A 17,338-nucleotide genomic window follows, 5' to 3' on the forward strand; every position below is an offset into this window, starting at 1 on the left:
ATCAATCCTGATGTTAAGTTACTCGCTGTTCTCATTTCTACTACTTCTCATTACCTTCGTCTTTCTCCGATTTACTCTCAAACCATACTGTGTACTCATTAGACTGTTCATTCCGTTCAGCAGATCATTTAATTCTTCTTCACTTTCACTCAGGATAGCAATGTCATCAGCGAAACGCATCATTGATATCCTTTCACCTTGTATTTTAACTCCACTCCTGAACCTTTCTTTTATTTCCATCATTGTTTCCTCGATGTACAGATTGAAGAGAAGGGGCGAAAGGCTACAGCCTTGTCTTACACCCTTCTTAATACGAGCACTTCGTTCTTGATCGTCCACTCTTATTATTCCCTCTTGGTTGTTGTACATATTGTATATGACCCGTCTCTCCCTACAGCTTACCCCTACTTTTTTCAGAATCTCGAGCAGCTTGCACCATTTTATATTGTCGAACGCTTTTTCCAGGTCGACAAATCCTATGAAAGTGTCTTGATTTTTCTTTAGCCTTGCTTCCAATATTAGCCGTAACGTCAGAATGGCCTCTCTCGTCCCTTTACTTTTCTTAAAGCCAAACTGATCGTCACCTAGCGCATTCTCAATTTTCTTTTCAATTCTTCTGTATATTATTCTTGTAAGCAGCTTCGATGCATGAGCTGTTAAGCTGATTGTGCGATAATTCTCGCACTTGTCAGCTCTTACCGTCTTCGGAATTGTGTAAATGATGCTTTTCCGAAAGTCAGATGGTATATCGCCAGACTCGTATATTCTACACACCAACGTGAATAGTCGTTTTGTTGCCACTTCCCCCAATGATTTTAGAAATTCTGATGGAGTGTTATCTACCCCTTCTGCCTTATTTGACCGTAAGTCCTCCAAAGCTCTTTTAAATTCCGATTCTAATACTGGATCCCCTATCTCTTCTAAATCGACTCCTGTTTCTTCTTCTATCACAGCAGACAAATCTTCACCCTCATAGAGGCTTTCAATGTATTCTTTCCACCTATCTGCTCTCTCCTATGCATTTAACAGTGGAATTCCCGTTGCACTCTTAATGTTACCACCGTTGCTTTTAATGTCACCAAATGCCTTTACGAGAGTATAAGATAAATTTCTGATCAGTAAAGTCAGGCATGGTATTCTATTACTATTACAGAATTATTTAGAATGAAACAAAATAATTCGATACAATCTGAGAAAGAAGGTATTGTTAAGAGTGGATCAAAATGTGTAGACAGTTTAATTAAATGAGAAGCTTCCACAATACATTATTTGATCAGCATAAGACCGTGTCATACGGTTCCGCTTCCCAGGATTGATATAAATCATTCACAGTAACCGTTTGTATGTCAGCCCAGCCTAGAAGAGAGAGAGGATAGTAGTAGTAATGCTGTGTATGTCGACACAGCCCGGAAGTATTATTTTATACAACCTTGTATTGTAGTATTCAGTATGAAAATGTCAAGTTCTTCTTTTGCGGCAGCCATAGTGAAGATGTCGACTGTCTCTTCGAGAATATTTCGCGTGTGAATGATCGAAAATTATGTTTTCTAAGCTAAGTTCAATGAATATTTTTCAGTTTTGCTTCTTATTCCTACTAATATTTTCTCTTGCCTTTTTTTACAGCACAGCACTTAATTCACCTCCATGATGCAAACACATGTTCACTAGCTGTGGGTGGCTTCCGTGCCACATTGCTTTACTGTGCATTGCTCTACTGGAAATAGAATGACCATACCTCTTACTCACCTGTGAACTGTCTGAAATTTACAGTTTCCTGTGGACCTTAAACCTCGGTGGGACTTGGATTTAGCTTCAGATCAATCAAGCTGGAGATAACAAAAGATTGTGCGACTGGGGAAAAGCTAGATCGCAAATATATTGACATGCAGTCTTAACTCAGAACCATAAGAATTTTCTACGAAACTAAATCTCCGCAACTAGGCGCAGTATTAGTAGGTACGAACATTATTTTTTGTATGTTAAATTATTGATGCCTCTTGTACCATATTTGTTCACTTAGACATATGCTTGGTTTCTCTTCATCTTCAATGACAACCTTTAGCAGCAGACACGTTTAGTACACTGTAGATGCATAATAAGTTGTATGGTGCAAACAAGGGAAGGAATGCTAATACTTCAATAGTATGATAGCAGATGTTATTAATGTTTAATTAACAGATGTTATTGCATTTAAAGGTATATGTACCTGCTGAAGACGTATATAAATACATTTCTCGTTAAAAAATGTGAAGCGCCCAAAGACATGTTCCGTTGTCGATGTAATTGCGTACAATTACACACCATCTGCAGGTATATAAATGAATAGAGTTCCAATTCTCTTGTACAGGTAAAACTGTCACGAAAGTGCATTTGTGTTATAAGCGCTCAGTATTGTTACCAGATGTGGTAGCCTACATGAGGTAGCTGAATAGCGTCAGATGTGGAGAGAACACTGTCAGGGGCATGCAGATACATTACAGTTCTGTGGGACAGCGCTAAAGAGCTTGAATGACCGGGATTGATGGTCTCCATTTGGCCGGATGGTCGAATCGAAAATGTCCAGATTTACGAAGTATTTGAATGTGACAGCGTCCCACTGAAGTACTGTATGAGTTCATGAGGGCAGTCATATATTCGTCAACGTTCCAGTTGACCACATCCGACCACCAGAAGGGAGAATCACTGTACTGTGTACGAAGCACAACGTAACGCCTTCACATCTGCATCTGCCATCCGAACAAGTTATGGATTCCCTACGATAGTATCTGTCATCCCACACTGCCCACACAGTCGCTCAGAGATTAGCAGCAGCTGGACAAGGGAATTATCGTCGTATGTCTCGACTGCCATCAATGGCACAACACAAACTCATATAATTGGAGTGATGCTGTAACTAGAAAGCAAACAGTACTGATTAATGTCGTTTCATTGTGTTTAGTGACGAGTCACGGTTCTGCACTACTCGGAAAACCATCATCAAAAGATATAGAGACCTTTGATGAAACCAAGTTCTTCCAAAAATTTGGAGAGACACAGCAGTGTAACTAAAAGTGTCATTGTCTGAATAGCCATCAGATATGATTTCAGTTCATGGCTGTTGGTGACTGAGGGAACTCTAATGGCACAACGGTATATCAAAGACATCCTGTCTCCTCGTGTATTAGCCTTCGTTCGACAATATCGCGGTGCCATTCATCAACAGATCAATGGTTGTCCACACACGGCCAGCAAGGTCCCCATATGTGACCCCAGCAGAATGCGTGCGACCATCTCAGGCGTCAACTCGGTTCCAGTGTCGATATCCAGGATATCAGGGACCAGTTACAGTAGTTATGACCTAGCTTGCCTCAGGAGAGGTTGAAACCGCTTAATTATACCCATCCCAACCAAATCAATGTATGCATCGAGCCCTGAGAGGGAGGGGGGAACGCCATACTCATTCGTGTGCTCGTACTTCAAATTTCTTTGTAACTTTCACTCGATTCTGTAATCACTGAAATAACATCACACACTCTCTCAAGTCGTGATGTTTAGTTACTTTTCCTCCCTTCCTTCTGTGTACTTCAGTATGGTCCATTGATAGTGACCGGGCCAAATATCTCACGAAATAAGCACCAAACGAAAAAACTAAAAAGAACGCAACTCGTCTAGCTTGAAGGGGGAAATAAGATGGCGCAGTGGTTGACTCGCTAGATGGCGCTGCCATACGTCTAACGGATATCAACTGCGTCTTTTTAAATAGGAACCTCCATTTTTTACTACATATTCGTGTAGTACGTAAAGAAATATGAATGTTTTAGTTGCATCACTTTTTTCGCTTTGTGATAGATGCCGCTGTAATAGTCACAATCGCATAAGTACGTGGTATCACGTAACATTCCGCCAGTGCGGACAGTATTTACATCGTGATACATTACCCGTGTTAAAATGGACCGTTTACCAATTGCGGGAAAGGTCGATATCGTGTTGATGTATAGCTGTCGTGATCAAAATGCCTAACGGGCGTGTGCTATGTATGCTACTCGGTATCCTGGATGACATCATCCAAGTGTCCGGACAGTTCGTCGGATAGTTAAGTTATTTAAGGAAACAGGAAGTGTTCAGCCACGTGTGAAACGTCAACCACGACCTGCAACAAATGATGACGCCCAAGTAGGTGTTTTAGCTGCTGTCACGGCTAATCCGCACATCTGCAGCAGACAAATTGAGCGAGAATCGGGAATCTCAAAAACGTCGGTGTTGAGAATACTACATCGAATGCAGCCGTACCATATTTCTGTGCACCAGGAATTGCATGGCGACGACTTTGAACGTCGTGTACAGTTATGCCACTCGGCACAAGAGAAATTACGAAATGATGACAGATTTTTGCACGCGTTCTATTTAGCGACGAAGCGTCGTTCACCAACAGCGGTAACGTAAACTGGCATAATATGCACTATTTGGCAACGGAAAATCCACGATAGCTGCGACAAGTGGAACATCAGCGGGTTAATGTATGGTGCGGCATTATGGGAGGAAGGATAATTGGCCCCCATTTTATCGATGGCAATATAAATGGTGCAATGTATACCGACTTTCTGCGTAATGTTCTACCGATGTTACTACAAGATGTTTCACTGCATGACAGAATGGCGATGTGCTTCCAATATGATGGATATCCGGCACATAGCTCACGTGCGGTTGAGTCGGTATTGCATAGCTTGTTTCATGACAGGTGGATTGGTCATCGAAGCACCATACTATGGCCCGCACGTTCACCGTATCTGGCGACCCCGGATGTCTTTCTGTGGGGAAAGTTGAAGGATATTTGCTATTGTGATCCACCGAAAACAACTGACAACATGCGTCAGCGCATTGTCAATGCATGTGCGAACATTACGGAAAGCGATCTACACGCTGTTGAGAGGAATGTCGTTACACGTATTGCCAGGTGCACTGAGGCTGACGGACATCATTTTGAGCATTTGTTGCATTAATGTGGTATTTACAGGTAATGACGCTGTAACAGCATGCGTTCTCAGAAATGATAAGCTCACAAAGGCACATGTATCACAATGGAACAACCGAAATAAAATGTTCAAACGTACCTACGTTCTGCATTTTAATTTAAAAAACCTACCTGTTACCAACTGTTCGTCTAAAATTGTGAGCCTTATGTATGGGACTATTAGAGCGCCATCTATCACAAAGCGAGAAAAGTGGTCCAACTAAAACATTTATATTTATTTACGTACTACACGAATATGTAATAAAAAATGGGGGTTCCTATTTAAAAAAAACGCAGTTGATATCCGTTTGACCTATGGTAGCGCCATCTAGTGGGGCAACCATAGCGCCATCTGGTTTCCCCATTCAAGCTAGACAAGTTTCATTCTTTGTAGTTTTTTCGTTTAACGCTTATTTCTTGAGATATTTGGCCCGGTCACGATCAATGGACCACCCTGTATATATATATATATATATATATATATATATATATATATATATATATATAAAATCTAAATGAGTCTGCAGTAATTCCACTTTTGAACAAAATACGTAAGTACCATGTTGGAACGTTAAGACAGGTACCGTAATACTGTTGATAAATAAATTTGCTTGACAAAAATGAGAAAACGTGGATTAGTGTACTAAACACATGGCTAAATAGAGGCTGCGTGATAGAAATATTTAACGAAATACATTCATCGCTACTGAAGAATGAATAGTAAGGAACACTAATTTTCTCAAAAAACAGTTTATTTTATAACTGTAACCATAAATTGTGGTATACACTTGAAGCACACATTGATGAACCTTACATTGCATTGTGATAGTACTGCGTTCACACATGTCTACGACAGATGTAAAGAAATGGAATGCTCACATTCATTACAGGTGATACTATATGCAGTAGAAGACGATAGATTTTCATCACCAAGGGGTTGTTTCAGTATGGAGTTACAGAGAATGAAATTTTAATGGCGTTACGTTTGTAAGAATAAAGTCTGAAGTAAATTTTTGCAAACGGTTTTCGAAACAGGGAACATGGTATCTGAAAGTGAAAGAAACACTTTTAATACAATCAAAATAATGGTTATAAAAATAATTTTTCTACATAGTTCAAAATACAGTACACAAGCAGCTGGGTAGGTATGTATGATCGTTGCATCTACGTAGCAAGACTAACATAGTCCTTTACTTCGAGCAGGACGTACAACTCGTCGGATCTTCATGAAGGTGGGAACACTGAGTTGTACGGGACTTTGGCAAACAATCTCCTGGCCATCTCCTTGAAAGAAGCGCCCAGTGCTTCCCCTATGGCAGGTTCCAGCTCCTTCGCGATCTCCCCAGAATTCTCGTTGAGGAACTTGAGAGTGTTATCAGCTGAAACATTCGCACACATTTCTGAATTAGTTATATTGCCCAGATGCATGCTGTAATCGTAACAAATATAATTTGTGAGTTTTCAGCTCAGAAGCACAGATAAACAGGCTGATAGTTTCTGAGATGTTGTAAGAGGTCCGTAGGCCCTTACTATAAGTTTGCACTCGGCACAGGTCGATAGAGCGAACAATCGATTGTGTCGTGTTGCGAGAACGAGTGTGGGGTTGAGTCAGTCCCATGTCGCGGACAGAGGTGTGTGGAGACCAGTTGTTGTAATGCAAGGCTTTAACGACAAAGGGAGTGGCCATCGCCGTGGTTTATCCCCTTTGTACTAGAATAATACCGGGGAAGTGAAGAGGTATAATTACGAGAGTGATCAGTGATATTTCTAGTGCCGATATTTTGGTTTCGCGTCTACCGCGCCGGCATCTCTTTGGATTGCAGTGTTGGATTGCAGTGATTGGATTAGCGTGTGACGGTAATGAATAACGAAGAAGCCTGTGCTGAGATTAGCCGTCATTAGATATGTATGACGAAGGCAGTGGCTGTCTCCTCCATTTTGTGTTTTTGAGACGAATATAGGTTCTTGATTAGTGAAACTGTGTTGGTGTTCTTCTTGTTACCAGACATTTCATTATTACAGCATTTGAGAAGGACGAACTGGAAAGTAACAACTTCCGTAACAGTCAATTTCGATTGCCAGCCCCATTAGGTACACGGTCACATTAATAACAATTATTGGGCTGCTATTCGATCAGATCAGGTCGGGTCGAATATAAACGGAGGTGTTACAATGTACATCATGAAACAGAAATTTAGAGAACCAATTTTCTAACCCCGCCCGCCAAGTATATGGGATCAGCACACATCACCAACTCTTGTCTGAGAAGGCGGCACAGTCAGTGACACACAGGGCCTCGCTGGGGTTGGCACGATACAGCTTTTATCAGTGTGGAGCTTATACAGGCGCGTCATCTGGAAAAGAAGCCAGCGCCATAGTTTTTGAGCCGGGGGGGGGGGGGGGGTTGGGGGCAGGGTCTGGGCGAAGTATGGTGGGCTGTTCACACTATTTTTGCAACAGCGTAGCTGCCCTAAGGAGCCGACAGGGAATGAAGTCGGAAATACGGGACTGAATCGGACATATCTTCTGGAAGCCAGCGCCGGACTGCTTTGTGTACGTGGATGATAATTTTTTCGTTTGCAGCTGTGTCAGTGCATTGATGCCGTGTTTTATGATTGTTTGGAAACGTTGGAAAGACCCAAGACTGGCTGGACCAAAGCAGTAGGGAGTGCGACCAGTGACATCGTCTTGAGCTGGTGCTGTAGATCACTGTGGGTAGCCGTGGGCAAATTATGCAGTGCAGTAAAGTCAAGCTGGGGCATCAGTTGCTTTTTTTCTTTGCATCATCGTCAATGATCAATATGTTGGGTGCAGCATTGGTCGGAGATACCGCAGTGGTTGGGGTTCGTTGATGGCTGCCCAGGAAAACCGTCTCTGGGGAACCAGAGTGCCGTTGAGCCGAGAGTAGTGTGGAAACAGCGGCAGTGCGCTGCAGTGGTTAGTGTTGGAGATGGCCGCTTGTAGTGCGGACATCGTCAAGCTTTGGTACCAGACGGTTTCTTTCTTCGAGAGCCCAGGGGAAGACGGGGCCTCATAGACACGGAGAAAGACTGAATGTCCCTCATGGATTAGTAGTTGAAGTGACATCTGACGACCAGTTCATATTCTTCAGGCCACAAGTGGCCCATCGGGACCATCCGATCGCCGTGTCATCCTCAGATGAGGATGCGGATAGGAGGGGCGTGTGCTCAGCACACCCCTCTACCAGTCGTTATGATGGTTTTCTTTGACCGGAGCCGCTACTATTCGGTCGAGTAGCTCCTTAATTCGAATCACGAGGCTGAGTGCACCCTGAAAAATGGCCACAGCGCATTGCGGCCTAGATGGTCACCCATTCAAGTGCCAGCCACATCCGACAGCACTTAACTTCGGTGATCTGACGGGAACCGGTGTATCCACTGCGGCAAGGCCGTTGTCAGCTGCTACCTTGCATCCTTCGCAATTTAAAATGAAGAGTTCCTGTGATAGCAACACACTCTACAGCACAAACCGACAAATCTTTTTTACGTGTTATTTATGCAGTTGACACGCACTAGCGTTTGTCAGAATTTTGACCAAATAAAAATGCATTGTGGGAGTATGCATGACGGTCCGCGAAGTCAGCCTGGTATTGGTTGTGGTATGAAGAAGGACGGCGATGCAGTGAGGAATCTGATTGTGAGATAACTGCATAATTTCATTACAAATCTGTTCACCTGTTTTCAAATGTTTATTATCTTCATCTTACAGATCTCCCGTTCCCTACTTCTGTATATCATGCCAGCCAGAAATTTGCAAGCGTAGGCCTGTAACCCCGATAGTTTACACACAGAAACACACACACACACACACACACACACACACACACACACACACACACGCACGCACGCACGCACACATACAAACACAAACACACACACACACACACACACACACACACACACACACACAATTTCCTTATAAGCAATATTTAATATTGGTATATTCTGTTCCTTCTAGGTAAATAAGAGGATGTTGCATTTGTGCTGTTTCTGTAGTTTCCAATCGGCGCTACCTCTCTCATTCGTATTTATTTATTCTTTAGTTCTATGTCATGTGTATCATTAATTTCCTATAACGATTTGCTATTGGACAATATCTCAGAATGACTGGAAACAACAGGGTATTAATGTAAATAAGGTTTACAATATACTGTTTTCAACGATGTGACTGAAATATGTATTAGGGCACCAATACACGTCGTTAACTTGGTTAGGAGTACAGGATTTTCCAGATGTTGCTTTCAAAAGAGCCAACATTCCTTGGTGTGTACAGGAATCTAACCAATATGACATAAATTCCATTGGTTACGTAATTTACCTAAGTGATATAACTCATCAAAAATAATTTAACCAAATATATTTCCGTCCTTAGATAAATCATTTGGTATAAGGAATAGCACCCTTCGAAGGACTCTTGGGCTGTAGAAAGTTGCCTTTTTTGTAACGGGTCTCATACTCTTCATAAAATGAAATAATTAACAACTCATTCAGTCCACATGGCATTAACGTTACTTCTCCACGCTTAACAACTGACCAAAATGTAATAAAATCTGTGGATCGCCTCATAAATTATTACCTTCAAGCTTAATTTCTCCTACGACTCACCCCTTCAACGTACCTGACTTTTACAGTATAATATTCTAGAACAGGTACATAAATTATTTGCTCAATAACGCGGGATCTACTCCACTGCTTACCTAGTGCCTTGTCGTTGTTGTATAATCCCGTTAAGTCAACCACCAACTTTTCCAAATGGGGATTGACTTTGAAGTCCGTCACATCCCAGTACACCTCTCCATCCCGTTCAACCGGCTGTCCAGTCATCTCCAGGTCGGCCTCCAGTCTAGCTGTAAGTAAGAGGAACATGAGAAAGAATATTAGAGTAAATTTCAGGTCACTCAAGAAAAAGCACAGGACGAGGAGTCTCGCATACATTAAGCTAGATTTTGCAGCTTTCAGTAGATAACAGATTAATAGGTTTATTTAAAGATGAATTATTTCCGTTTATGTCGCATTTCTTGAAATCTCTATTATTCATAGTGGTGACCTAAGTCGAATCAAATTACTACGAATGACACATGGTAGAAATAAAAAATCTTTGTAACGGTGTTGTTATCAAGTCTTAGAAATGGTTACAGACATTCCTTCCAAGTGAATATTTTTAAGAATTTCTAATATGGTTAAATATTATTTACTGTACAGGCAACATTATTCTGTGTTATGAGAGGTGTACAGTCTTCAATAAGCTATTATGAATGATTATATACCTATAACAGGTAATAAGTGTGTTTATTGTAAGTGGAAAAGTTTGGGATCTTCAAATCTCTGTTAAATCTAATTAGACATGTATACTAAGTAAACATTACAATGAGTAGTACATAATAATAATAGTAATAATAAAAAATTAATAAAATCTTTGATTGGGCATCAGCTTTGAAAGCCTTACACACGACCTGATCTACGACACTCACAGTTTCCACAATTAACAGTAAATATAAAGCTGGTTTCAAAACCTACTACAGATTGTGTACTATTTTGTGACAAAATTTAATATGAAAGGAAAAGGACAATAACGTTTATCTTGCTCCACTGCACAAACTGCTGTTTAAAAGTGGGTATCAATTTGTGGTATGCTGGCTTCTCAAATACTCCACTATTTACTTAACTGGTCCATGTAATCACATTTGTCTCATGCAACAGTGGAATGTGGTGGTGGGAGACGGGGTGGAGGGATGTGGTCCCAGCATACCTTAAAAACCTGTGTTCATACATAGAGTGTATCATAATTAATAGCGTAAACGCACTGACGGTACACGATACCAGAAGCAAAAAAGTCTTTATACAAATAGTTCTGCAAACGAAACATTTGCAAGGTAATTGCAACTTTGTGATTATCAGTCACTACCCATGTGATTCCGTGTAAATACCGTATTCCGGTCGCAAGTTCGAATCCTGTCTCGGGTATGGATGTGTGTGAAGTCTGTAGGTTAGTTAGGTTTAATTAGTTCTAGGTTCTAGGGGACTCATGACCTCAGATGTTAAGTCCCATAGTGCTCAGAGCCATTTGAACCATATTCCGGTAGGTGGTGTCAGCTGTGTTCACATTTTGTAGACGTGGAGTAGTAAACAGAATTGGTACTACAGTAGAGTACACAGTCAGAGTGTCACTCGTGACAGGTGTTTCCAGAGCATGAGTTGTTTTGTACGGTTGTTGGCAGTAGCTTGGAACTCTACAATATGAGGGAGTATGGGGACATGCATTTCACGCATGGTAAGGATAACGGCAATGCATGAGAGACTGCACGTTTGTTATAAGGAATACTACTTCGACTGAAGAAACCTAGACAGTCGAACGTTTACAATGGTACATCAACGCCTCCGAGAAACTGGGAGCTTTGCACATGCTGCTGGAGTGGATAGGCGTGCACGAATTCCACCTGTGCTTGATGATGTGGAGCTGGAAACAGCCGAACATTCTCCATAGATAACGACAAGGCGGTTTGCCACAGATATTCCTGGAATATGGTGGAGAATTGTGGTGCATCACCTTGCGATGTACACATACCACCTGCAACGAGCTCAGTGTCTTAGTGAGATGGACCTCGGTCCTACACTAACGTTCTGTTAGTGAATGTAACAACAAGGTGTAGCAACGCTGCATTTGACAATAACACTTTATTCACAGACGAAGTAGGATTCGCTTGTTGTGTTTAATTACTACACGTTTGGAGACATCTAGGCTCCAAAGCACATGGGCACGTGTCTCCATACCCGCGTCATTTCTCAGTGAATGTATGGTTAGGGGTGCTAGGTGATCGTCTTATTGGGCTGTACATTTTACCAAACCAGCTAAGTGGATGGTATGACCTTTGGTTTCTGCAACATCATCTAACAAGGATTGCTTGAGGATTTTCCCTGTTCGCAACGTCAGGGGACGTGATGCATGCATGATTGGGCACGGGCGAATTTTGCTGTTATGGTGAGATGCTATCTAAATTGGCGATATGGCTGAAGATGAACTGGGCGAGGAGAACTCCAAGATCACTCGATCTCAGCGACAATGGAGTTCTATGCTTGGAGCCACCATACGCGTAGCGTACGCCACTGCGGTTAACACTGTTAAAGATCACAAACAAAGCTTTCGGAACTCATTACAACGGGTACAAGCCTGCATCTGAGCATTAGGTCGACAGTTTCAACATCTCCTTCTTGTACGAGAACAATTCAATAACTGTCGACGTTTTTATTTAAAGTGGCTGTACTTCTACCAAAATACCTCTAACAACTTTTCTTAATTTTGTAAAGAATTGTCAATTTTTCCTAACTGGTATGGCATTTACGCAGAATAAAGCCAGGGCGGGTGGTAACTACAAGGTTGCAATTATCTTGCCGACGGTTATATGTTTACTCAGACTCTTTTGCTTCTGCCACCGTGTACGTTCAACTGTACGCTTTTACGCCATTAATTGTGATACATCATGTATAATGAGTCATAAACTGTTAGTGTTGAAAGTAATTTGTGTCTTCGCTAAGGCTTTTAACTGTCAGAACTTTACATGAAGAGATAAAAATACCATGAAATATCCCAATAGCAAGTTCAAGGTTTCCATCTCATTTAAATAATAAAAGACAATCTGTATCAGTTCATCATATTCTGTGTTATATTCTGTACCTGAAAGAGTCAATAATGATACACCACAAGCTTCTGCCTTGGATCTTTCGTAGTTTAAAATGTACATTACGGATCTTTCACTGTTACAAGACGCTAGTCTTTAAGTTTTCTTAGATCGCAGAAGTATAGAAATAACATTATTATACTAATACTAGTTACCTTACTGCAGATGCAGTTAAGGGCTATTTCTAAATATTCTGAAGCGTCTGGAGGCAAGTGTATTGACATTACATTTTGATTAGAATATGTACAAACAGTGTAATACTTCACGTAGACTATTGGAGCCTATAACCGTAATTAATCCGAAAAATAAAATACATAAAGTTGATAGAGCTCAGTAGTTCGTGGAACGTAAAACCACAATATGAACATGTGTACTTATGTATAAGATTGTTGGGGCAGTGGTAGTTTCAGTTTCCGACAACCAGCAGTTTCGTTGGTGAAATCAAGTCTCAGTTTTGTGCAGAGCAATTTGTAGATTAAGATTATATGTTCGTTTACTAACAAGGCTTAGTAAAAGATTTATTAGTATGTCAATTTGTCCCTGTTTTGTTTACAGTGACATATGAATAAGGTACTTTAAATTAGGTAGGGTACTATGCAGAATGATAAACATATTAAAGGCCAAGAATACAACAGTAGTGAAAGATAAAATGATTCGCCTCCCAGAGAATAAAAAAACGTACCTGAGTGAATGGACGGTTTCCCAGACTATACTACTTATATGAAGCCCTAGAGACTCTACCAAGGTGGCAGTGTGTGGCAGTGTTTAGATACCACGATCGTACGTCTAGAGTGATAGTCTTCAGGTCCTAGCAGAGTGTCGAGATGTCCCTATATTTACTCATTATGGTGGCCATCCCCTCCACCAATGACTTCTTGTATACTTAAACAACACCTATCATAACATAATAGTCATCAAGTTGTAAGATAGGAAATTGATGTCTCGTTTTCTACTGTTTCTTAATGAAGAAGAACACTAATGGTATTCTAGGCCTTGCAGTGTTTAGGAAGGAGACCGCACAGATCTATAACTGGATGCAACTAACTGCCACCATCGAATGGTGCAACATACAGTGCTTGCATACTGATCCATACAGCACAAGTCATCTGTGATAAGCAAAGTCTTCCAGCGGAGCTACAACCACAGGGAGGAAGTGTTCTATCAAAGTGATTACAGTGAACCCCAGTAAAAAAGGGCATTCACTGAAAGAAAAGACACCACATCAGCCACCTTATGTGGGACCATTCTTAATAGAGTGGATAGGCCGCCTGGAAAAAACGACATCAGAACTGTCTTCCAGCCACCAATAACAGCGAATGATGCTCTAGGATCTACCAATCACCCAATGAAACTTCAAGTTCCGGGGATACGTATTATTTGATGTGAATAAAATGTCCAGTAAATCAGAAAGACGCACCATAGGAAATCGACACAGAGAGAGGGACTGGTTAGATTCCGCGCGGTACACTCACAGAAATCAGCAGCGGAAGAGTACTGCCTGAATGAAGAACATGCGCCGTCTGATGAAAAGTTTCTGGACAACTGTTCGCGGACATTAATATGGAATGTGTCTGCGCTTCACACGTGTGGCGACTTCAGCTCTGCTGGATATACTTCCAAGGAGGTATCCAAATGTCTATGGAGGAATAGCAGGCCCTTATTTCTGAAGAGTCAAAAGTAGAGAAGGTCTGGGATCTTGAGCGAAGTTGACGTTCTGAATCACAGCAGAGGAGTCCCAGTCGGTTCATGTCGTGATTCTGGGCACGCTTGTCCATTACAGGAATCTTATTGTCCACAGATCCCTACGTCAAAGATGCTGTTATATGACAGGATGAATGGTCATGCTGAAAAGAACACAGTAAAATGTATTCATATGTTTCCTTATTTCGATTTTTCTTGAGCGCAATAAGGGACCACACCCTAAGTACGAGAAATACCCCTACATCCCAACACCATCTCCTGTGTATTGCACATTTGGCCCTATACGTGATAGCCGTTAACGTTCGCCAGATATCGGCTGAACACAAACCCATCCATCGGATTGCCCCAGGATATAGCGTGATTAATCGCTCAAACTCACAGAAGTGTCACTTAGCACTGACTACAGAATTATGTGGCTCATAATAAATATCTGAACCCTTCCACCTCTTACTTTGTAATTCCCGGCGCATAGTCACTGTGGTGGCAGGATTGCTTGCAGCATTTTGGAACACACGAATGCTATCTTCCACTGAATTGGTGCGATTTATTGCAACTTCCCCCGCAAATCTCGCTATATCCTGGAGCAATCCGATGGATGGGTTTGTGTTCAGCCGATATCTGGCGAACGTTAACGGCTATCACGTATAGCTCCAAATGTGAAGTACAGAGGAGACGGTGTTATGATTGTGTGGAAATAAGATTCCTGTAAAGGACAAGCGTGCCCAGAATCTCGACATGAACCGACTGGGACTCCTCTGCTATGCAGTTCGAAGACGTCTGGATGACCTTGGTTTAGCTGTGGTCCCTGATGGATTAGTTGGTGATGACTAGCCCACATACATAGTAGCTGTGCCTTCGTCACCGTCGAATTCCGCTGTTATTGATTCTCTGTTGATAACAAAATACCCTCCATTTCCTTCTACAGTGAGGATTCCGCCTCTCGTGTTAATTACACATTGCATTGTGCCGTCCAAACAGTTTCTATAGGATAGCTTACGTTCGATATTGAAAACATCAAGTTGCCGTGCCGAGCTGGGCTAATAGGAATCCACAGAAATGAGGTTCGACTCGGTCTGTGAATAGGGCGGTAGATTATCAGCCAAGTTCGGCGTGAAATTCCACGTTATGTGTGGCCAGCACGCGGTACGGACGAACAACGCCCACTCAAAGATTGGAACAAAGTTTGGCCCCCTTTCCCCCTTATCACAACGCTACGTCCCTTCCATTCCTCCCCATCTGCCGGTTCGGGAGCCTGGTAGCAAGGGTGGCCGAGGGGACGTCCGAAAAACGCAGCATTTTGCCAGAAGACGATGTGCAGTGGCAGCCCGTGAGTACACTTTTTGGCTGTTCACATATTTTTTTTTTGTTCAGATAAACTGAAATAGCATTAGGTGTATAAGTGCTATGATTATGAACAAATTTATACAACTGCAAAAAATGGTTCAAATGGCTCTGAGCACTATGGGACTTAACATCTGTGGTCATCAGTCCCCTAGAGATTAGAACTACTTCAACCTAACTAACCTAAGGACATCACACACATCCATGCCCGAGGCAGGATTCGAACCTGCGACCGTAGCGGTCACGCGGTTCCAGACTGCAGCGCCTAGAACCGCACGGCCACATCGGCCGGCTATACACCTGCAGCCATTGCCAGTAACAAAAACGCAATAATTACGCCCGAACTTATTTTTATGTATAGTGAGTGAATCAGCATATCTGAGGAGCGTACTACAATCCAACGGGATTCATGTCAACTGCCAAGCGAACAGAGATAAACGACTGCCACAGTTTGCAGCCAACAAGTGACACTGACGTAAATTTGCACGCCACGAAATGTGCATGTTGTTCATCAAATACGTATATATTTGACTAATAAGGCAATAACGTCATATCAGCTGCGCATGTGCAAAAACTGGTTAAAATGTGTACAACGGAAGACATGCTCTGGATCCAGATTTCAAGTTCCACAGAGTCCAGAAGAGGAGCAATGCAGCATAGCACGCTAGATTTAGTTGCCGTGGCTTCAGACCACTACATCTATGCCTTCAACAGCATTCTAAGAAAAACAAGCAATAAATCCGCAAGGTGTGAAAAGTTCGGGTGTACACGTGCTCTTGTGCTCTTACAGAGCCGTCGCCGCCGGGTGATGAGTGTGACAGTCGTCAGAATTTCGCGGTACACCAACATTTCCACCTGGATGGGCCTTGGAACCCGAGAGCTTTTCAAAAGAAACAAACTTAAATCAGAACTCTGGATTGTTGTTGATAACCAGTAACAGCTTCACGAGAAGTGCTTATGAGAAAGCGTAAGATGTTAGAATCTGGATACTCACGTACAGTTATGTTGCTTATTCCCTCTCCCTTGACAGGGAGCACCAACACCTTGCCATCGGCCTTGTATGGCCCGACCAGCCGGAATGGTACGCCAGAGTGTATGTGTGCCTTCATGTTGTAGCTGCCAGGCTTCATACTGCAAACAGTTGTACAGACCAGTTTTAAGGCCAATCTACATTCAACAAATACTCAATTCTATAATTGTGTGGAAATAACATACAATTTACAAAGCAAAAGGAAATGCCGAGAAGATTTAAAATAGAACTAAAGTAGTGTAGCTATTCATTACAAGGTAGATAGGAATGCATTTCGTCTCATTTCTCTGTATAGTCATCAATGTTATGTAAGCACGTCTGCATAGAAATCAAAAGCCAGGGCCCCCGACTGGTCTCTGAAGTTTTTCAACGCCGCACTGTTAGTGTGAAGCTTCATGCACTCTGTGCGTACAACAATTTCCAAAATACATAGAAGCATTTGAAGGTCGCATCCTATAACAATTACATAGCAGGAATACCCTCTAGCAGTGAATTGCAAGGTTTTTGCCTCTTGGAGATCGTCGTACACTCATACATATATATGTTTCCCACCTATCTTGACCACACCAAATAATCTTTT

The 17,338-nt window shown here is 42.0% G+C and overlaps 1 protein-coding gene across 1 annotated transcript in view; it reads right to left on the reverse strand.

Annotated features, from left to right (window-relative positions):
• Positions 1–5,732: 5,732 nt before the first annotated feature.
• Positions 5,733–17,338, reverse strand: part of LOC126100781 (protein takeout-like) — a 33,738-nt gene continuing 22,132 nt past the window's right edge. Inside the window, exons 4-6 of the mRNA XM_049911403.1 lie at positions 16,723–16,859; positions 9,708–9,857; positions 5,733–6,369 (exon numbers count right to left, since the gene is read on the reverse strand). Of these exons, the coding sequence (XP_049767360.1) occupies positions 6,215–6,369; positions 9,708–9,857; positions 16,723–16,859 (442 nt within the window). The 3' untranslated portion in view covers positions 5,733–6,214. The remainder of the gene's footprint in view (positions 6,370–9,707; positions 9,858–16,722; positions 16,860–17,338) is intronic.

Source organism: Schistocerca cancellata, chromosome 9 (assembly GCF_023864275.1).
Source record: "Schistocerca cancellata isolate TAMUIC-IGC-003103 chromosome 9, iqSchCanc2.1, whole genome shotgun sequence".
Taxonomy (NCBI): Eukaryota; Metazoa; Arthropoda; class Insecta; order Orthoptera; family Acrididae; genus Schistocerca; species Schistocerca cancellata.